Raw genomic sequence first — 23,055 nt, 5'->3', positions numbered from 1 at the left:
TCAAGAAGATATCAATCTAACCCACCTCTTCAACTGCATCTCTAGCTGTGATGTTAATTTGGTTGTTTCAGAAAGTTGTTGTTGAATGGACGTCTTTTCATTTTGTAGTTTTAATCTGAAACGAAAACGATTTTAAAATCAAACCATGAGTCTTGTCCATAAAATGTGAAGCAGACCATAATCACTCCTTTCAAATCCAATTTAGATTTTGTTTCTTATTTGTTTTAAGATATTTTAATCTCGAAAGTTTTCTATCAAGGGTCTGTCCCAAAGGTAGTATTTTTAACCAATCAAAGCGTGTCATGTAGAACCTGTTTCTTGATAATAATCAATCTTTGATATCGTAACCCAAAATTATTTGACAGGAGTGTTGGATATTGAATCAACCTGTTTTTTATCAAATATCAATTGAAATAAAAACTATTCTCACCTTTCAGCAATTTGTTTATTGGAGAGTTCCATTCCAGTTTGAAGATCTTGTTCTAGCTGACGAATTCTCTGTCGAATGGACGTCATTTCATCCTCGGACCTTCCCTTAGGATCAATACTTCTCAGCTCTCGAACCAACTGATCTTTCTCTTGTAACAATAACAATCTATCCTTATCTGACTCGGTTTGTCCAGGGATCATTTTATCCTCCACTGTGGCTAGCTTCTTCTTCAAATCACTCAGTTTTTGATATGCCTCATCACATTGCAGACGTAATCTGGCCTTTTCTACGATATAACGACTTTGAGACAAACCAAACTGGAAAAAGAACAGCATCATTTCTTGAGGGAATTTGACTTTAAAGGGACAAGCTCACTATTTTCAGAGATTGATTTGAGTCTTGAATATTTAAGCAATAAACTGTTATCTTATGGTGGTTATGGTCGTATATCAGGACAAAGGTTGGCTGGAAAATGCTCGTTAATGTAATACTAGACACATATGAAGACAGATTTGAAGACAGTGAACTACTGATTGACTCAGCTAAAAACTTCCTGTTTCTTATTAGCTTGTGTGTTAAGGAAATAAATTTTGATGCCTACCTCTCCACGTAAATCTGTCTGTGATGCCGTCGTGGAACGATCTTGATTTAAAGACAGGGTTGAGACATCAGGAGACGAACCACCATAACGACTTAATAAAAATTCTTCTTTTAATCTGGCAAGGGTCTAAAATTATAGAGAATACGTAACAGTTTAATATTGTTTATAAATAAACACTATAATAGCTAGTTTTCTTAAAACATATGTTTATCAAAAACAGTGATAGCTTCAATTTACACCATTCCAATTTTCAATCAGATGTCTGTGGTTCCTGCAATTCCACAGTAGTAAAGTAGGCAACTATACATACAGTAGTAAAGTAGGCAACTATACATACAGTAGTAAAGTAGGCAACTATACATACAGTAGTAAAGTAGGCAACTATACATACAGTAGTAAAGTAGGCAACTATACATACAGTAGTAAAGTAGGCAACTATACATACAGTAGTAAAGTAGGCAACTATACATACAGTAGTAAAGTAGGCAACTATACATACAGTAGTAAAGTAGGCAACTATACATACAGTGGTAAAGTAGGCAACTATACATACAGTAGTAAAGTAGGCAACTATACATACAGTAGTAAAGTAGGCAACTATACATACAGTAGTAAAGTAGGACTTAGTAATTAAACTTAATAACATTAAAACATTGTTTCCTACAGGCCTCCAGGGCTAATTAGTTATATATATATATACATGACCTAGATATGTCAATCTTTAATAATAATAGCCAGGCCAATATCAAACCAGATAACTGTTTAATACATTGTATTTTGGTTTATATGAAACTTCAAAAACACTGAATAAAACCAAACTTTTTCCAAGATTAGAAGTTGTGGATCTCTAAATGCCACAAGGCCAAAACCTGTACTGTACCTAGCATCCACAGCAGAAATAACCCAAATCATAATCTTAACTAGGCCTCAAAAAAACTAGAATACACTTTACTAATTAATAACCTTGAGAGTAAATGAAATGAAATGAATGGAGTTTTACGTCCTACTTTTCTGCACCTTGTGGGCTAATGAAGACGGGCAACGCCATGCAGGGTGCCATGAGGGAAATTTTGCCAGGACAGCCGCATTAGCCTGATCTTTTTCGATTTCCAGCTGACGAGGGATCTTTAAAAACCTTGAGAGTAGCAACAGAAAGTAAAATATGCAATATATTAGGTTCGGACAGTTGAAAAGAAACTAGTTATTATTAACAAGAGCTAATAAGGCGACAGTGAGCTGTGAACACTATTACTGATTAGCTTAGCCAAATAAATCCTGTTTCTGAGACTAAGGTACGATTGGTTAAACGAATGGAAAAATATGGTAGATGAATGTACAGGCGTAAACATTATAAATTAACGATTTGAAAATGACAAAAATAACTTTTCTTCACTTAGCGTAAAAGTTTTGTCGTATAAATTCTTGTGAAACGAGGGTCAGTACCTTTAAAATAATTGATAGAACCCTTAAATAGCTAGCTGAAAAATTCTTATTTCTGAAACTTAGGTACAATTGGACTAACGAATAGCGAATTTGTCCTTTTAAAGTAATTAACAGCAACGCTACATGGGGTCAAACATTCGGATATCAGGGGTCAACTAACAACATATTATATCAACTTTAAATGTCAACAAAGTACAACATTTACGTCACTGGCTTTTAAATTGTGTATCAAATATATAACAGTTAAATAACAAACTTGGTGAAATATATTCGGGTATTTTTCTGAATCTGAAATTTAATTTTCATAGATTTTAAAGAAAGATAGTCTAGTGAGAAAAAAACAGACAATAAAACTATGAAATCACCTGGAATAAAATTACAATCAACACCTTAATAGATAGAAAAAACCCTAAAAAATCAGCTCAGAACCTTAATCCACCATCACTGTTAGTGGTGAGGTTCAGAACCATGCTTGATCGCACTAAAGGTTTGGTTGATATCAGTGTTAAACTCAACTTATAAACTCTGATACCAAAGGCCAACATGTGTAAGATTCTACGTAGGAAAAAAGTAAATCAGATAATTCTCTTTAAACAAAGTAAGATGTATAACTCCATTTCATTTTTCTGTATTCATTAATACTGTACTCAAAAAATTCACCGAACTAAAGGCTTGTTTAATAACAGTTTAGATCTCCTCTAATAAATTTAGATATGAATGTTATAGGTAGGATATGAAGATGATATATCAGGATTCACCGAATTAAAGGCTTATTTAATAACAGTTTAGATCTCCTCTAATAAATCTAGATATGAATGTTATATGTAAGATATAAAGATGATATATCAGGATTATAAACATACAAAATTCATTCATAAATAAACCAAGTTAACTTCAGACTTCAGTGATAATTTCTCTACAAGTCGAGATAAACTCTAGGCCAAGCTGAAGATAGATTAGTTTTACTTTCTTAATCTTTTACACAAGAACATAACCTACAATATCAACATTACTTATCATCAATTTACACCCTTCCAATTTACAGACGTCTGTGGTTCTTGCAATTCCATGTTTGATGACGTCACTATTGCAAAAGCTTCTATAGATATATAAAGACCTTTGTCTTAGTGACGTCATAAAATGCAAAGTTTTAATGGAATTACAAGAATCATAGACGTCTGATTGAAAATTGGAATGGTGCAAATTGATGCTATCACTATCAGTATCCCTGATACACATAAATTTTTAGAAAACCTCTTTACAATCTGTTTAAGATAAAAATAAATAAAGCCTGATGTTTCAGGAGGAATTAAGAGAACAGTAATAATCACGTTGTATTGTAAATATTTTTAATGGTGACTATGGTATGAAAACGGCAGCAGAATTGTAGAAAGATATTACGTTATGAATTATGAGTTATGAATTTTATAAATGTAGTTCTACGAGGGTAAAGTTTTTTTGGCAGACGTCAGAATTACATCAGAGATACTCGGTAAAGAGAAATAAAGAAAATGAAAAAATAAACTGCAGGAGGAAATGTTGTTAATCTAAATAAATGTTTTCAAAGTTACCTAGGTCACCCTGTTCTGTACTAATTTCATTTAGAAGTAGCGCCAGTCCTTTCCTCGTGCACCGCTAGCACAATTTATCACAAAAACATTCTCTTGAAAATGTCAGGAATTCACATATTTTTCAACAACTGTTTTTTTCCTGCCATTATTCTCAGAGATATTGTTGGCTACACCTTTAGCTCACACGCTATGTGCCAAAATTCACCGGTGCCAATTCTGCAATCTGATCACTTTAACAGACAATGACGCCATCCTGAAACTATTCAGTCTTAATTGATTTCCAGAATATTTAAAGTGACTAGCTCTCATATGAAATTTTATGAAATTTTTTGTATGGGTGAAACAGTTAAGTAGTTTGAATGAGAATGAAATTGAGATAAAAACTGTCTAATTGATTTCCAGAATGATTAGACTGACTTGTTCTCCCTTGAAAACAATTCATAGCCTGTACAACTTGTGATCTCAATGTCTTAGCTTGACTTAAAGATTCCATCACACGATAGTGATTACTAGTTGTATATGGTTGTGAATAATAAAAGTGATCATGATTTCTGAATACAACTCACAACTCAGTTACTCGAGAGTTTGATTAGATTAGATTGCAATTTTTATTGGCAACCATACACAACTATACATCACCATGGTGTGAGGGCCATATTACTGATGTTATAGTAGACCATAACAACCAATGAAGTTTTCTATCTTAGCCTAAGCAAGCATCTTTACCCGCTGCCATCTATCAGTGGAATTTATACCCAGAATTCTTCTACAATGACTCATAGTAAATTTTTTACTCTTAACAACATATGATATTTACCGTTACTCTAGAAACAACGTACAAAACAAAATAAAAAACATTCTCTTCTCCAAATTTTACACCTCCTGCCAACTTTCTCGCAATTTAACAGTTTTGGAATTTGCAGCAGGTGGGAGGAATGAATGTATCAGATGCAGAACTCATTCCGTAAACACTGGCTGAGGTAGCTATAACACATGTCTGGCAAATTCAAAACCTCAAATTGGGACAAATGTAACAGTTCTGTGTAAGTATCTTAGGCACAAGCATTTTAGCAATTGTTGAGTGAAATTTTTTTCCATGTAAATCTGTCAAAATAGCAAGAAACAAAAGAGAAATGTGTTAACTACAATTTCATTCAGTAAAAATATACAAAATGACCTTCAAAAACCAACATAAACAACTAAAATGGCATAAGAATTTAAACGTAAACAAGTCGAAACTAAAAAAAACTTTTAACCTCCATTTTCAAATGGAATGCCACAACTGTCAAATGTTGTTACAGAAATATATTCTGCCTGCTTGTTGACAATAACAGTATGAAATGTCAAATACAAACAGGAAATATCCTGAGGGAAACTAAAATAACTTGGGTGAACAATATACATCATGAGATTTAAACATAATAGTCTAACAGATATTATTTAATATAAATTATTACTGATAATACAATTTGGTACAATGTTTGATGTGGTGTACAGTGCTGATTCTAGATACAGATGAAAACATAGGTGAATATACAAGATGTGGTCTAGACAGAAACATCTTCACAATGTCAAGTTATTATGACCTAAGTCTTATACCTTGACTGTAATAGCCACCTTTCTTGTATCACATCTTCACAATGTCAAGATATCACAGACTTCGTACTTATACCTTGACTGTAATAGCCACCTTTCTTGCATCTTTAGAATGTCAGGCTATTGACTTGACTACAAGTCTTGTGTAACAGATTGTAGGCCAGCGAATACAACAAATTAGAGCACTCAGACAGACCATAAGTTTTCTGGCTTCATCTTTACAATCTTTCAGTGGAGGACTGTGATTGGTTGTATTCGTTTATATACAATCCAATCAAATCGCTGCATTAACAGCAGTTGTCAACCAGACAGTTGAGAATATGACAAATTAAACCTTACCTGCATAAGTTCCATCTTTTCTTTTTCACTAGAAGACATGGCCATCTGAATTTGTCGTATTTTTGTTAAAATTCCCTGGGCCTGAGTTACACTGTAGCCTCCATTCATTCCAGACAGCTTCTCATCTACCCTGAAAATATAACAACAACCAACATCAGATTTCATATACATCAAACTTGTATTTCAGACCATGCTTACTCTTTTCAAAACACCTGATGGTACTTCTCTTTCGAGAAGTTCACTACTATACAACTTTTACTCCTGATTTTGGCTTTATTTGGATGAGATTTTGATTGGTGGAATTGTCTTGCTTGTACAGATTTTTATGATGTACGTTTTTGTGAAAGATGGATTCAAAATTACGGCAAAAATCAAATCAAGCATAAAATAGAGTACAGGCTGTAGTCCAGACAGTTAGAGAGTTGGAATATGATTGATTTTGCTTGGTTATGTCAGTCCAGGCAGTTGATAGGATTCTCATGAACCTAAGCCTAATTATCTAGCAGATATTTGTATTAGATCAGAGGTCTGTTCAATAGAGACACATAATGTCTAGTCAGTATTAAGACACATGTGTCTGATCAAAACATTGACAAAATAGACACACTTGTTTGCTTAAAATCTGGAGATTTAGACCGGTCAATTCTTCAACGATAATTATTGGTCAAAAAGGACACATTAGTCTCGTTTATACCATACAGATTACAGATTAATGGTAATAATTCAAACAGATAAAAAGATACTGTGTTATTACTGTAGACAGAAGTATAAAGTCTGGATGATAGAGACAGTAGTCCTGACTGTCCAGTTGGTATGTAGAGAATGTGACTGACTAATATTACATGTTAAAGTACTATGTTTAATGACAACTACAGTGAGTTAAATATTTTAACACTTATAAACCCTATAGCTGTGATTCGTGACTTCAGTTTTATATACTGGTATCTACTTGTACGTCTATCGTCTATCGTAGCAGACAACTAACAGGAATATCTTCATAAAGCAAAACTTATCAAAGCGTTGTTCTGAACTGAATGAATTGTGTTATATCATTTGGTAACAGACGGCAAACGTTTTGTGAAAACTCAAAACGACCGGTTGAAGGAAAGGGAAAGAGTTTAGCAATATTATGTTTTTGTCACGAAGGCCTCACAAACAAACAGAAACACCATCATTATAGATGTATTAAATAGTCACTGAAGATTCTTGATATTTAGTTTAAAGCCTGTCATTATTCATTCCATCTTCTTGTGACAGGAAACAGCGTATTATTGTTGCATCATCAAAAACCACAACAACGGCAAAAAAAACTCAACATGTAAATTGTTGACGTTGGTAAGAAATTGTCAATGAAGAATGATGATACTTGGTTATTTACATATCACTGTATATAGACATCATTAAAACAAATTTCATTCATTCTAGTTACTTCATAGAACAGTTTTTCAGGGTCGAATTTCAAAAAAAAATTACCATCGTCAGACCACAGTGTAGACAATAAAACACGTTAATTGTTTGTCAAATAGTCAATTTAGAAATAAACAGATTTCAAATACCAAAAGTTAAAACAAGTGTCAAGTATTACGTCAAACAGTTGGCCATGATATTTTGTTTTTTAAAGGGGTGACATCATTTTGAAACATTGCTACCAATAGCTTGTACTAATTGCTTCACAATATCAAGCTATTAAAAACTAATCTTATACCTTGACTGCAATTACCACTATTCTTGTATCATGGAATGCAACGATTTGATTGGATTGTACGCTAGAGTATACAGCTAATCAGAGGACTCAACAGAAAGTTTATAACAGTCTTTCTGTTCAGGCTCAAGGTAAAAGATGAAGTTCATATTAGCTTGACATTGTGAAGATAAGGCAAAAAATTTCCATTGCAATTGAGTAGAGAACTGGAAGAGTATCTTCAGAACGTGTAGTCTAGATTATCAAGTCAATATATATGTTATTACATGGAAGAGTTTCTTTAGAATGTGTAGTCTAGATTATCAAGTCAATATATATGTTATTACATGGAAGAGTTTCTTTAGAATGTGTAGTCTAGATTATCAAGTCAATATATATGTTATTACGTGGAAGAGTATCTTCAGAACGTGTAGTCTAGATTATCAAGTCAATATATATGTTATTACGTGGAAGAGTATCTTTAGAACGTGTAGGCTAGATTATCAAGTCAATATATATATATTATTACGTGGGAGAGTATCTTTAGAACGTGTAGGCTAGATTATCAAGTCAATATATATATATTATTACAAGGGAGAGAATCTGTAGAACGTGTAGGCTAGATGATCAAGTCAATATATATATTATTACGTTGAAGAGTATCTTCAGAACGTGTAGTCTAGATTATCAAGTCAATATATATGTTATTACATGGAAGAGTTTCTTTAGAATGTGTAGGCTAGATTATCAAGTCAATATATATGTTATTACATAGAAGAGTTTCTTTAGAATGTGTAGTCTAGATTATCAAGTCAATATATATGTTATTACATAGAAGAGTTTCTTTAGAATGTGTAGTCTAGATTATCAAGTCAATATATATGTTATTACGTGGAAGAGTATCTTCAGAACGTGTAGTCTAGATTATCAAGTCAATATATATGTTATTACGTGGAAGAGTATCTTTAGAACGTGTAGGCTAGATTATCAAGTCAATATATATATATTATTACGTGGGAGAGTATCTTTAGAACGTGTAGGCTAGATTATCAAGTCAATATATATATATTATTACATGGGAGAGAATCTGTAGAACGTGTAGGCTAGATGATCAAGTCAATATATATATTATTACGTGGAAGAGTATCTTCAGAACGTGTAGTCTAGATTATCAAGTCAATATATATGTTATTACATGGAAGAGTTTCTTTAGAATGTGTAGGCTAGATTATCAAGTCAATATATATATTATTACGTGGGAGAGTATCTTTAGAACGTGTAGGCTAGATTATCAAGTCAATATATATATATTATTACGTGGGAGAGTATCTTTAGAACGTGTAGGCTAGATTATCAAGTCAATATATATATATTATTACATGGGAGAGAATCTGTAGAACGTGTAGGCTAGATGATCAAGTCAATATATATATTATTACGTGGAAGAGTATCTTCAGAACGTGTAGTCTAGATTATCAAGTCAATATATATGTTATTACATGGAAGAGTTTCTTTAGAATGTGTAGGCTAGATTATCAAGTCAATATATATATTATTACGTGGGAGAGTATCTTTAGAACGTGTAGGCTAGATTATCAAGTCAATATATATATTACTACGTGGGAGAGAATCTTTAAAAAGCGTAGGCTAGATTATCAAGTCAATATATATATTACTACGTGGGTATGTCATGATATTTCAAGACTGGGTCAAATATTACGTACGAAGCTGATTACTCAATTTTCCGTTCTGTTTTTTTTTTATCTTTAATGCCAAATAATCACCATTGTGCACTCGATGTTGGCAATTTTTTTGTTAATAATTTACTGACTGTTTCTATCGTTACAGCAATCTTGCCTGGCAGTAAACATCAAAGGAAATTTATTCAAATACAACGCTATAAGCTCCCTTTTCCGTTTCTCACTTTGTAGGATCTTTAAAGATGCCATCACACCATAATGATTACCAGTAGTGTATAGTTGTGAATAATGAAAGTGGCCATGAGACCTGAATACAACTCACAACTCAGTTACATGAGAATTACGTTCTATACTTATAACAGGTATTTTTATTTTCAACTATATATATACCACTGGTGATCTCTATGGTGAGGGTCCCTTCAAGTCCTCTGCCCTAAAACCTGCCTCACTGACTCATGGAAATGGGATAAAAATCTAAAATGTTTTGAAATATCATGTCATCAAAGAGCAGTCAATTATTATTCTCCTTTAAGTTTTTTATATCAAGGGTTGCTAAATCAGACAAAAAAACGTGATACACAGTCAACATAGAAATCATGATCAGGGTGGAGTTGGAATTCGGAATATTTTCAAAAAATCACAAAAAAGTTGACAAGGAAAAACATAAAACAATGAAAACCAAGCCCTCAAGCATTGAAATAACATAAACTAATCAAAAATAGAAATCACAGTTAAATATTTGTTTTATACTAAATAACTTTAAATAAAACTCAATGAATTGTAAATTCAACGTGAATACACAGACTATAAGGGGGAATAGCTTCTTCACAATAATATCAAGCTATTACTAACTTTGTCTGTGATACAAGAAAAGTGGCTATTGCAGTCAAGGTATTAGACAGAGTTTGTAAAAGTTTGACATTGTGAAGATAGGGGTATAGTTGCCTGAAATAATTTATAAAATCTAGGAAAACTTGTTGAACAGTAGTTGGGAATATAGATATAGATTATTAATAACAAACCTTAAAAACCAACTGTCTATTGAAGATGAGATTTAGCACAGAAAATGGGGAAAGATTGGCCAATCACTGAGGAAACCACCCAGTAACATAACCAGACAAACGGTATTATGGAACCCACAAGGGAAAACAGAAGAGAAAATGACCAAGGAACAGCAAGAAGAGGGATACACCTGGAAAGAAGTAAGTAGGTCAGCCCAGGACGGAGGATTTTGTCAGAATGTTGTCAGCAGCCTAATTTTCAAAAATTAATCTTGTGATGAGTTTCAACAGGGAAAACAGAAAAAAGAACTACAGGATATTGAAACAGACAGTAAGAAGATGAGATACACCTAGAAACAGGATTCTGTCAGAATGTTGTCAGTGTTCTAATCTTCAAGATTAGCAGGTATTACTAAGTTAGTAAGAAATAACGAACCTTGTCAGTTTTTCCACACCACGTTCCTGTTGTTGCATTTCGGCAGAAATTTGTTGCAGCTCCCATTTTAATCTGGCGACTCTGTCCTTGGCGTGGGTCACGTCTGCTTTCAATAAATCAGGATCATACTTGGTACTTCCCACACTTGAATTGGAATTCACTGAAACAAAAAGCATTGAGGTGTGCAATGAGGGAAATTTAAAAGCGAAATTTCAACAGGGGAATAGCGAGAGCGTAGCAGCTTGCCTATATCTTTAATTTCTTCCTAACACATCTGTTCAGGCGATGTGTCGATGTAAAAAAATAAACTAAAACTCTACATTTATTCGATGGAAGACGATACAGAATGAGTTAAAAATCTAGACATAATAATGTTGAAGACGGAAGTGTCAGAAGTTTCTCACAAGGTTCAATGGAAGCTGTTAGGTGCGTTCGAACCACTGTTCTTTCCACGAACCAACATCCATAGTCTTAATTATGAATCGTCACAAAGACAACAATATCTAGTAATTCATTGTCATCTTCACAATGTCCAGCTATTACAAACTGTGTCTTATACCTTGACTACAAAAGCCATCTTTCTTGTGGCAGTTTTTTTTCTTTTTTTTTTTTAATTCTTTAAAGTGAGTTAAGAATTTAACTCATAATAGAATAGGCCTAGCTCCAAGAAAAGAGCTATGTTATCTAGAATTTTCAATAAAAGAGTATCATAATAAAATTCATGAAGCCTGAAGGTGAGATATTGTGTAAACCTGTCAATAACGTGTTAATATATTTTTATATTCTAGTTGGCTGGCTATCTACACTGAAAACTTGTTTATTGTTATTGAGCCAGTTCATTCAAGAGTTGACTGGACATCTTGACCAGATTAACATTCCAATAGTTTAAAGATACCATCAGTCCTTCCGCTCAGGTAGTGAAGCTCTGGTAGTGAAGCTCTGGTAGTGAAAGTCATGAATAAAAAAAAAAACAAGTACCATACTAACGAAACCCTAAATCTAAACAACATCTTGATAAAACATTGGTAGCAGCAAATGAACTTTTCATATGAGGAAATATATCAATCATAAGTGAGTAAGTGTTTCATATTGAAAAGTGGTATCAGGTGTCTAGAAGAGTAAGCAACCCTGTCTGGTGCCACACCTGTCATTGCTGTTCAACATACACAAAAACAAGTATCATTAAAGACACATAAAATGATACATAAAGATGTAGTGATAGCATGAGAAAAAACTAATAGTTTGACATTCTACAAATAACCTTATTTCTCAGTGTACAGGGTTCAGTGTACCTCAAAACATCAGATAAAAACATGGTTTTAATATCAGTATGGCTACCACATGTTTTTAGTCTAGCTTTCCTTTGTTTATATTTCAAAATATTTCACTTCAGGTCACAGTATACCAGAAACACTGGCTGCGTATTCTGATCTTAGTGCTCGGATATCCTCGAGTCTTAACTTCTAACACTGTTTCTAGGATATCCTAGGGTCTTAACTTCTAACAGTGTTTCTAGGATATCCTAGGGTCTTAACTTCTAACACTGTTTCTAGGATATCCTAGGGCCTTATCTTCTAACAGTGTTTCTAAGATATCCTAGAGTCTTATCTTCTAACAGTGTTTCTAGGATAACCTAGGGCCTTATCTTCTAACAGTGTTTCTAGGATATCCTAGGTTCTTATCTTCTAACACTGTTTCTAGGATATCCTAGAGTCTTATCTTCTAACACTGTTTCTAGGATATCCTAGAGTCTTAACTTCTAACACTGTTTCTAAGATATCCTAGAGTCTTAACTTCTAACAGTGTTTCTATGATATCCTAGGGCCTTATCTTCTAACAGTGTTTCTAGGATAACCTAGAGTCATAACTTCTAACACTGTTTCTATGATATCCTAGGGTCTTAACTTCTAACAGTGTTTCTATGATATCCTAGGGCCTTATCTTCTAACAGTGTTTCTAGGATAACCTAGAGTCATAACTTCTAACACTGTTTCTAGGATATCCTAGAGTCTTAACTTCTAACAGTGTTTCTATGATATCCTAGGGCCTTATCTTCTAACAGTGTTTCTAAGATATCCTAGAGTCTTAACTTCTACCACTGTTTCTAAGATATCCTAGGGTCTTATCTTCTAACATTGTTTCTAAGATATCCTAGAGTCTTAACTTCTAACACTGTTTCTAAGATATCCTAGGGTCTTAACTTCTAACATTGTTTCTAAGATATCCTAGAGTCTTAACTTCTAACACTGTTTCTAAGATATCCTAGAGTCTTAACTTCTAACACTGTTTCTAAGATATCCTAGAGTCTTAACTTCTAACACTGTTTCTAAGATATCCTAGAGTCTTATCTTCTAACAGTGTTTCTAGGATATCCTAGGGTCTTAACTTCTAACATTGTTTCTAAGATATCCTAGAGTCTTAACTTCTAACACTGTTTCTAAGATATCCTAGAGTCTTATCTTCTAACAGTGTTTCTAAGATATCCTAGGGTCTTAACTTCTAACACTGTTTCTAAGATATCCTAGAGTCTTAACTTCTAACACTGTTTCTAAGATATCCTAGAGTCTTATCTTCTAACACTGTTTCTAGGATATCCTAGAGTCTTATCTTCTAACAGTGTTTCTAAGATATCCTAGAGTCTTATCTTCTAACAGTGTTTCTAGGATATCCTAGGGTCTTAACTTCTAACACTGTTTCTAAGATATCCTAGAGTCTTAACTTCTAACACTGTTTCTAAGATATCCTAGAGTCTTAACTTCTAACACTGTTTCTAAGATATCCTAGAGTCTTAACTTCTAACACTGTTTCTAAGATATCCTAGGGTCTTAACTTCTAACATTGTTTCTAATTAATTCCTATTCCTTCAAATTATAACAATGTCACAAAAGAGAGGTAAAATATATTTAAACCTTGTAAAATTTAGAGAGACAGTCTCTTTAAAAGTAAATTGAATAAGTATAACAAGTCTAGAAGACAGGAGTGTGAAATTTAACACAATAGATAGAAATATTTCACTATACTAGTCTAGTCTTATCTTAATACATGTCCTACTTGTATGTACCTAATTGGACTAATGAAGACGGGCTACACCATGCAGTGTGCAAAAAGGGAAAATTTGTCAGTACACTGGCATTAGCCTACTCTTTTCAAATTTTCAACTGTTGAGGAATCTTTAACGTGCACAGCCTGTAGCATGCTGAATAAATGATATAAATGAAATTAATGAAGTTTTACAAGCTACATTTCTGCACCTAATTGCAATAATGAAGACAGGCAATGCCATGCAGGGTGCAATGAGGGAAATTTTGGAAGATAACGAAAACCATGAGTTAAACCAAGCCATTCCCTTTCAAAATCCAAACCTAAATTTAGTGATCAATTGTCTTAGTCGGTGACAAATTTGGGCTGTCAACAATTCATTTGCTCTCATCCTTATAGAGTCACATTCAGTTCTCAAAATAACGTCTATCATGCAGGTTTTCATAGCAAAAATAGATACTGAATATTTCACCACAAAGCAATGGGCCAATGAATGCCTTGCAGTGCGCAATGAGGGGAATTTTGTCTGTTATAAAAAAGATGATATATTGAAAGTATAAGATATAAGAGATATTGAAATCTGTAACTGATATTGTAAGGTTAACCTCTGATAGTCAAAATATCTCAACTATTTTAATTATCTCTACATAATCTCTATTACTTTATCTCAATACCGTACTTATCTTAATTAATTCTTTTTATCATACTACCATATTTATCATAATAAACTTATGTCAACAGTTTATGAACTTGTTTTTGAAATGAGGAACTCCTTCATAATGTAAGGGTCTAATTTCATTTTACCTTGATTTTTGTTACATATGAAACTGACACATTCTTCCCTTAAAAGAATATTAATCAGGGTTTCGAAACCTTTTTCTTTCTATTTCCCCTTTCAGAATCTTAAACGTATACATTACAACAGTATTAAGTCGAAGACGGCAATCAAAACTTCTAGATGACAATTTAAAATATTAGGGACAATCAAAGGTTACGTAGGAATATTAGGTTGTAACATTGTGGTTAAGTAATGTTACGAAAGCACTGGCACAGGCATGTAGGCTTAGGTTAGGGTTTATGGGACAATCCAAACTCTTAGTGGACAATCAAAAGTCCTAGGTTAAACAGGACAATTAAAATCCGGAGAGGAAAGAGGAAAGAAAGATATAAGATATACTTACAGCTAGTACGACTAGATTTCCATCCTGATAAAGTATTATATAAATGACTATATTCATCCTGAGCTAACACTAATCTCTGTTCTTTAACATTATAGATTTCTTTCTTCGCCTATAAAACAAAACAATTCAGATGTTCAGTGAGGTCATTACGCTGTTTTATAACCTACTATAGGTGACATGGTACCACAGGCCTTATTCTCAAAAACTTTACTTTATATTATTTCATCATTCTAGATATCTGATTGGTCAATCACTAAAATTCATTTTAAATCTAGTTTATTATCCAATCAGATTGTTGTATTTCTTACAATCTGGATTTTATTTAAGTTAAATTTGGAGAAGTCAAAGAGTCAAATTTCTCAAAGACAAAAACTAAATTTTCTAACCAAAGCTACATGGTTTTTGAGATAGTGGCATCAAAAACAGAAATTGGAATGGTGCTAATAAATGGTGCTGTAAGTGTCTTGTCATACAAAGGTTAGGAAACGTCCAAAGCCTACAAAGAATGGAATTTATTATGTATATCTTTATAAATATAAACCCAAGTTTGTTTTGTTTAAAATTGACTGTTTTTTTTGGGGGGTATTTTTTCAAGTTATAATTTAACCTCTGTAACAGTTTGTATATCGTTTAATGAAATGTAATACAACCCTATATATCTAAATCTATTACTTATATAAATATTTCACCTTAATATACTAATATTAGGTAAATAAAATAAATTTGGGACTGTAAATATGTAATATTTATAAAGTACAAACCAAATTGTCTCAATTAAATAAAAATAAAAATTGTCATAAAAAAAATATAAGTTTCATATCTAAAGAAGTATATCAAAATTCTAAATAATATTAGTTTTTATTGTAAAATATCTAGAATCGAGAGAGCTAATAAGAGAGGAGAGCATTTATTTTCTTTAACTATAGTAAGTTACACTTCACCTATTTTAAACTATAACATCGCCAAACTATTTCAGATTTTTAATATGACACTCTAGTGAGTTATATATCATAGTTTATAATTTACAATGGAAATACCTGAATGTGACCTTTAACGTAGACTTGCTTTTCATGACATAAATTACTGTTGTAACTGTTGAATGACAATTATAGACTTGATTATCATGACTTATATAATATGACAGAAATAGAAATATTAAAAGAGAACCTGCATCATGTGGTTACTCAGAGTTTCATGCTATACATCTTCAGACAACTGACCTATTTTCAGCCTGCACCTCACAGATTTTATACATTAATGAGCAAAAACTAGAAGATTTTCAATTGCTACCAAATTTGATGAAATAAGATCTGAAATTTTATCAATAAGCTAAAACTTAAATAAGATAGGACTAATTGATAATCAAAGTTTTCAATCTGAATTGAACCCCGTCTTTCTGATATAAAAAATAATAATAGCACAGTTCAATTAAGATTTCCATCTTGTAATGTGTAATCTTACCAGATCTATAATCAAAAGAGACTGGATGTACACATCTCAAGTTCAACAAAGAGATATTGTTATCCCACAAAATATTATATCAAAATCAAAACTGGATATCAAATTAAAGGACTTCGTGTCTTTTCTCAAAAGATTTTTTAGGAGAATTAAATGGAGAATGAATAGGTATATTTATCTTGTAATCTTAAACTGAAATTCAAATTGTTAAAAAAATATTATATAGACCTTTTTTATTTAACATTTCTTTTACTGAAAGGATAACATAGATTCGGATAACCTTTTTAAAAGTTGCCTTGTTGGAGTTTCTTATGGAAACGAAACTTAGATTTGAGATTTTTAAACTTTGTTAAATGATGAAAAATGATTCAGAGAACATCAGAGAACATCAGAGAACATCAGAGAACATCAGAGAACATCAGAGAAAGACCGATAACTCTTCAAACACCTTTTAATATTAATGGTTTATTGATGTTATATTATAAATGTAATTAAGTATTTTATTGCTGACATTGACTGCTTAAAGCCTGGTGCAAACAACAGTCCTTTGTCTGTGACATGTCGCATTTAAACCATGTTGTCAGTTAAAAGTATCGTGACAACATAATGTCATTCGTTTGTGGCTAATGAAAACTTGAACACAATGTTTTTTGTTTTCAACGGACAAAAATTTGCGTTCTGCATCTGGTTTAAATGTCTAGTTGTTTCATGTAAATTAAATCACACAGTTCTAGCCTTATATGGTCAAAAAATAAACAGCTTACCTCTAAATCATCCTGGGCTGTGACTAAATATTCTTTTAACATCACTTCCTGTTGTTGACGCCATTGTAACCGGGGATCTTCTACTTGGTTTGTTTCTGAAACACGACATAAATTACAATTAGAGTTCCGTCTGACACCACGACGACGTTTAAACCTCTGAATAAAGATGATTGGTGGTTTCTCTGTTGTTTTATCTAATACTGAGACACGATTGGATAATACTGGGTTGATATCGGGAGGTAGTGGAACAGGTTTCGTTAACTGAATTGCAGATGTTGTTCGTAATCCATTTTCTGTCTTGTCACAAAGTTTCTTCCGAGCAGCCGCACCGAGGGCCTCGGCAAAAGATGGAGGACTAGAATTATCACAGTCATTGGGAAATAATTTCCGAAAGTTTTTCTTGATAGTGGAATCGTGTGGTCCGTGATCACGTTCACCATGAAACATAGTTTGAACAACACTTCGCGTCTGCACTTTACGTTCAAATGGAGGTGAGTTTTGATGAATGATTTGAGAGTTATGGTTCTTGGCGTAAAACTGATCAAATGAAGACACTGAAACATGTTTATGTTTTGGCGATAAGGAACTATGACGTGTGACAAGTTTCGTTGAGATTGAGGTAACTAGGGTTGTTGGTGAACTCGTTTCATCAAAACTAAAAGATCGGATCTCTTTTGAGGTATGTTTTGTTGGAGGTAGGTGAACTGTCATTTGATTAAATTTAGGGCTCAAATTATCTGGAGAATGTTTGTGTTCCTTTTTTGCAGTCCTTTTTGGTGAATCCTCGCACAACTTTTGTTGCTGGTCAGCCCCTTTAATACTATCAGGCATAGCTATCTTTTTTAAATTATCCGAGGGATTTGTTAAGGATCATCTCGCATGGCCGTAAAATAGCTGAAATTAGTCGAGAGTGACCAGTGGTGTCAGATGGTCCTGGGCCATCTCAAATAAGATTAAAAACACATTGTCATTCGTCTATTAGAGATAATAGCCCTGGTGTTGTATCTCCCATAAATCAAAAGATCTTAAACATTTAATCCATATTCACATTTTTTCTTATCAGACAGTAAATTCAGACGTTAATCTATAGAAATCTTATTTGATCCATCAAACAAAACGTACTGCATTTTCAGAAAGATCCCCAATGAAAACTATCGTACATTCAAAATATGAATTAATTAATCTCTGACGTCACAATATCTGAATATAAATACAGAATTTCCACCATCACAAAAATATAATTTGACATTTTGGATTCATGTTTCAGGAAATTACATTTTAATTCAATCCAAAATAAAATAAAGTTTGTCAAAATCTCGTAATTTTTTAATGACAAAACACACTAAATTGTTTTCAGAAAGCAAATCCATTAAAATCATTATCCAATTTTTCAAATTGTTCAACTCTCTAATCCATTTTGACACTGAAGCGTAAGAAACACATCCTTGGTCTAAACAACACACGTTAACTACATTTGTCATGAAGTTACAAAAAATTCCTTCAAATTCAACTCCTTTTTTACATTAATTAGCATAATTTAGGAAGAATTTCCGCATAAAGAGACTAGAAGATTATTCATGTGTCGAGTTGTCGTGGTGACAGAATAATCCTTGTCATTTATTATGACCTAGATGTTATCCACGCTCTGTGCGGAGAATGATAAGAGTCCTGCATGGTTGAGTGAGTGACTGAGAAGAGATGGGCCTCAATGGCTGGTTGAGTCCGTAAATTACCCTCCCTTCAACATGTCATATAACTATTTCAGAATGATGAAATATTTTCATATAAAATTCTTGTAGTGTGTCTATAAAAATCTGAACAACCAAGACAATTTCATTCATCAAAATCTTGTCTCGTTTGTCTGATATATAGATGCAGTTTAAACTTAGTCCAATGACTTAATACATTGAAATTTATTGCTAAGATTTGAACAAATAGGATTCAAAATAAGATTCATGGAGCATTTAGCTTTTTAAATAATTGTACCACATAAACAGTGGAATATCGAGTTAGATTGTTATCTGCTATGATTGTCATCTCCATATACAAGAACTATTGCCAAGCCAGATAGATCTTATAAAAAATGTCAAAAACTTGAATATGAATACATAGACCAAGAACGATCCGAACAGCAAAACGAAACCTGAAATCTAAACAATAATTCAATTTTCAATACATCCTTCAAATAACATTAGGCCAGGTACATCCTAACAGAATTCTTAACTTAATCCATGATTAATCCACAACCTGTACAGTAGGTCCAGTTATTGAAATATGAAGTTATCAGAGTAATATGAAAGATTTTCAATAAATTGGCTAGTGACTACGCCCGGTATTAATGACAGATGTTACAGTATAAATACTGTGTAACCTGAAGACTTTTAATATTACAGTATTATGTACAGTATTGACTAGAATTTAAAGGGACACGGTCAAGCTAATCATCGCTAGGTTAAAACCAATATGTAGTGAGTTGGATTGTCCTATCCATTTTTTAATCTATTCATTTTCACATGTGACCCAAACTAGACCTCATAGAATTCTACATATTACTACACCTGATAATACTTCTTGTTTGAGAAGTCCACTACTACTAGTCAGTAGTGGGGGGGGCCAGGGTTCCCCCCCCCCCCCACCCTCCCCTCTACTTTCAAATTTTTTACCATTTTACATATTGAAAGAATGACCTGTGGCCAAAGTAGAAAATTTGATTCTTCTGCTCGGTCCCCTCAACTGATGTTTCCTAGAAACCTCAATGCTACCAGTTTATTTTTATTGCCCCTGATTTTGATTACTGGAACTGTTTTGTTTGTATGGATTCTAGGTAAAAAATGAATATAAACAAGCTGAGTTTTGATAATCTGATATAAAAGTACAGTCAAGTTATAAAATATTTAATTCATACCAAACAAACCATTAAAATACCTCTATTGATCTGAGATATGTATAGGATCATAAAATATACTTTAAACTAGGTTAAGACTTTAATTGTCTGTCTGGATGATATAAACTTTAAATTGGATCACCCAGACCTTATTGTATGTTCATTTAATCAAACAGTTAGAACGAAAGAAAGAAAGAACTATATTTTACAAGTATAACAACTTAGTTTCATGTCTAAGGATTCTTTCTACCACCTGGTCCTTGGCCAAGCCTTGTGACAATCTTATTAAGTTTACAAGGATCCTTTCCACCAGCTGGTTCTTGGTCAAACCTCCTGGCATTGATCTCTTGTCAATGAATGTCCTAAATTCTTTGTCCTTTACCTTATATGGCAATAATCAGCACCATTTTTGATTTAGGAAAAAAAGTTAAGATTCTTTTTTTAAAAAGAGTTACAGTAGCCACTGTACAAAACTACAGATATCCCTTGTTAAAAATCAAGTTAGTAAAGACCAGGTTATATTGTACTGGAAAGTCTTGACAATAGAGACTAAATACTGTTTATCCAGTGGTATTTTTTGATCTATTGTTATATTATAATTATATTCAGTGAGCTATAAATACATTACAATATCAAACACTAAATACTTAAATTAACCTCCGCTATTTCTTAACTTGACCCCCACAGCTATTTCATACAGCTAAAAATAGATTCTTTATATTCAAGTTATGCGATAAATTTCATAAACAGTATTCAAAAGGTGCTGCTATCAATGGCTCATTCAAATTTCAAAAATGTTTTGTCCATGCTTCAATAACAGTGGTTGTCTTTTGTCACTGCAAGGATGTCAGTTCTCATTTTAGTTTGCTGTTTCATCTAAATTGCTTTCCTCGTTTCCTTTTTTTTTTCTCTATTGAATAGAAATTCTTTCTAACTTTTTTGGTTTTATCCTCACTTAGTTCATTTCAAAATTCTCAGCATTTTTGCCAATTTTCTGAATTTTTTCTTCATTTATCTATTTTGAATCAGCTTTCCCTAGAATCAGCACTTACCAAGCAAATGACGCCATAATGCCCAACCCTTGGTATATATTGTCCAAAAGGTATAGAGAACTGTTAAATTGAACCCAGGATTATTGATAAACAGAGATCTATTCTTCGAGGGCTCTTCTAATATGTTAGATGCAATAGTTGTAGTTTTTGGGCAAAGAATAAATAAACCAGGTACTAACAATACCAACAGCAAAACAAAACAACATACTGCTAAAACATTGGAAGCAGTTATTGAACTTTTCATATTAGAAAGTATATCAGTCATAAGTGAGTAAGTATTTCATAATGAAAAGTGGTATCAGGTGTCTAGAAGAGTAAGTATACCCTGCCTGGCGCCACAAGCTAATAAACAAATATAATAAGGCTGCAAACATATGAACATTTCTGCTATAATGTGGTTTTTGATTAAGAAAGAAGAATAAAACTTACGTTGTATATGATTGATATAGTAAACACCAATAGAAGGATCATATGTTTCTTCCCAACCAACAGGAAGTTCATCTCCAACACAGTCAGCGAAGGATTGAGGCTTCGTTAAACTGAAAAATATACAGTGAGAAATCATCAGTGTTTTTAATCTTAAACGCTTTTATATATAAACCAAATACCATCTATTTCAACTGCAAAATCAAACCAGAACCTAAAACAATATATTGGTTAAACAATGGTAGTAGCTCATGAACTTTTAATATGATTAAGTATATCAATCATAAGTGAGTAAGTAATTCATAATGAAAAGTGGTATCAGCTGTCTAGAAGAGTAAGTATACCCTGTCTATACCCTGAGCATAATTTAGAGAATTAGAGTAAAATCTGGGGCTATCTTTTAAGTTGTGTTTTTAGTAATTCCTCTAAAACTAAACTAGACATTTCATGAGCTCACAATAGCAAAATACCCTTAAAATATTAAATAGAATTTGCAATAGAGACGTCATAAAATATTTAGTTTTAGTGGAATTGCAATAACTACAGACATCTGACTGAAAATTGGAATGGTGTAAATGGATGTTTTCAGGGTCCACGATGTATTATGTTTAGAAAAGCCCTTTACTATCTCTGTCAAGATGTCAACTGTCTTCCCTATAACTTTAATGAACTGGAATCAGGAATCTAACACTGACGTAAAAATAAGCTAATTAATAAAATGACAGACGTAAATTCCAGGCAGACGTATGATCAGTGTCATGTCCACCCTACATCCTCTACCTACGTAATAAACTATCATATTTCACCCTAACTCTGTCACCAAGGTCATCAACTGTCACCTATAGTAACAGGTACGTTGTTATACAGTTTTAAACATATTCACATCATTCCAAAACATAGAGAACATCATCAATTTAACGCGGGTAAACATGCTCACATCAATTTGACGGGGGTAAAGCAGAGCATGCTCACATCAATTTGAAAGGGGTAAACAGAGCATGCTTACATCAATTTGACAGGGGTAAACAGAGCATGCTTACATCAATTTGACAGGGGTAAACAGGGCATGCTCACATCAATTTGACAGGGGTAAACAGGGCATGCTCACATCAATTTGACAGGGGTAAACAGAGCATGCTTACATCAATTTGACAGGGGTAAACAGAGCATGCTTACATCAATTTGACAGGGGTAAACAGAGCATGCTTACATCAATTTGACAGGGGTAAACAGAGCATGCTTACATCAATTTGACAGGGGTAAACAGAGCATGCTTACATCAATTTAACGGGGGTAAACAGAGCATGCTTACATCAATTTGATGGGGGTAAACCAGAGCATGCTTACATCAATTTGACAGGGGTAAACAGCTTCAAGATTTATACAGTGACAATTTTCTGTCAAAATTGCTCTCTTTTTACTTCTGATAAAATTGACGGTTAACCGATTATCT

At 32.9% G+C, this 23,055-nt stretch overlaps 2 protein-coding genes across 2 annotated transcripts; both read right to left on the bottom strand.

Annotated features, from left to right (window-relative positions):
- On the bottom strand, positions 1-17,282 carry LOTGIDRAFT_178825 (hypothetical protein; the record flags this gene model as incomplete). The annotated part of the gene is made up of 7 exons (XM_009060364.1): positions 1-115; positions 431-747; positions 1,032-1,157; positions 5,981-6,110; positions 10,799-10,958; positions 15,019-15,127; positions 17,241-17,282. The coding sequence occupies 7 exons, from the start codon at positions 17,280-17,282 to the stop codon at positions 1-3; spliced, it is 999 nt and encodes a 332-aa protein (XP_009058612.1).
- Positions 17,166-21,741, bottom strand: LOTGIDRAFT_123009 (hypothetical protein; the record flags this gene model as incomplete). Its single annotated transcript, XM_009060363.1, has 2 exons — positions 17,166-17,335; positions 21,606-21,741. 2 exons carry the CDS (start codon positions 21,739-21,741, stop codon positions 17,166-17,168), a joined length of 306 nt encoding a protein of 101 aa, XP_009058611.1.
- Positions 21,742-23,055: the final 1,314 nt, after the last annotated feature.

Source organism: Lottia gigantea, assembly GCF_000327385.1.
Source record: "Lottia gigantea unplaced genomic scaffold LOTGIsca_42, whole genome shotgun sequence".
Taxonomy (NCBI): domain Eukaryota; kingdom Metazoa; phylum Mollusca; class Gastropoda; family Lottiidae; genus Lottia; species Lottia gigantea.
Note: the sequence above shows the minus strand (reverse complement) of the source record. Positions and strands in the feature narration are given on the sequence as shown.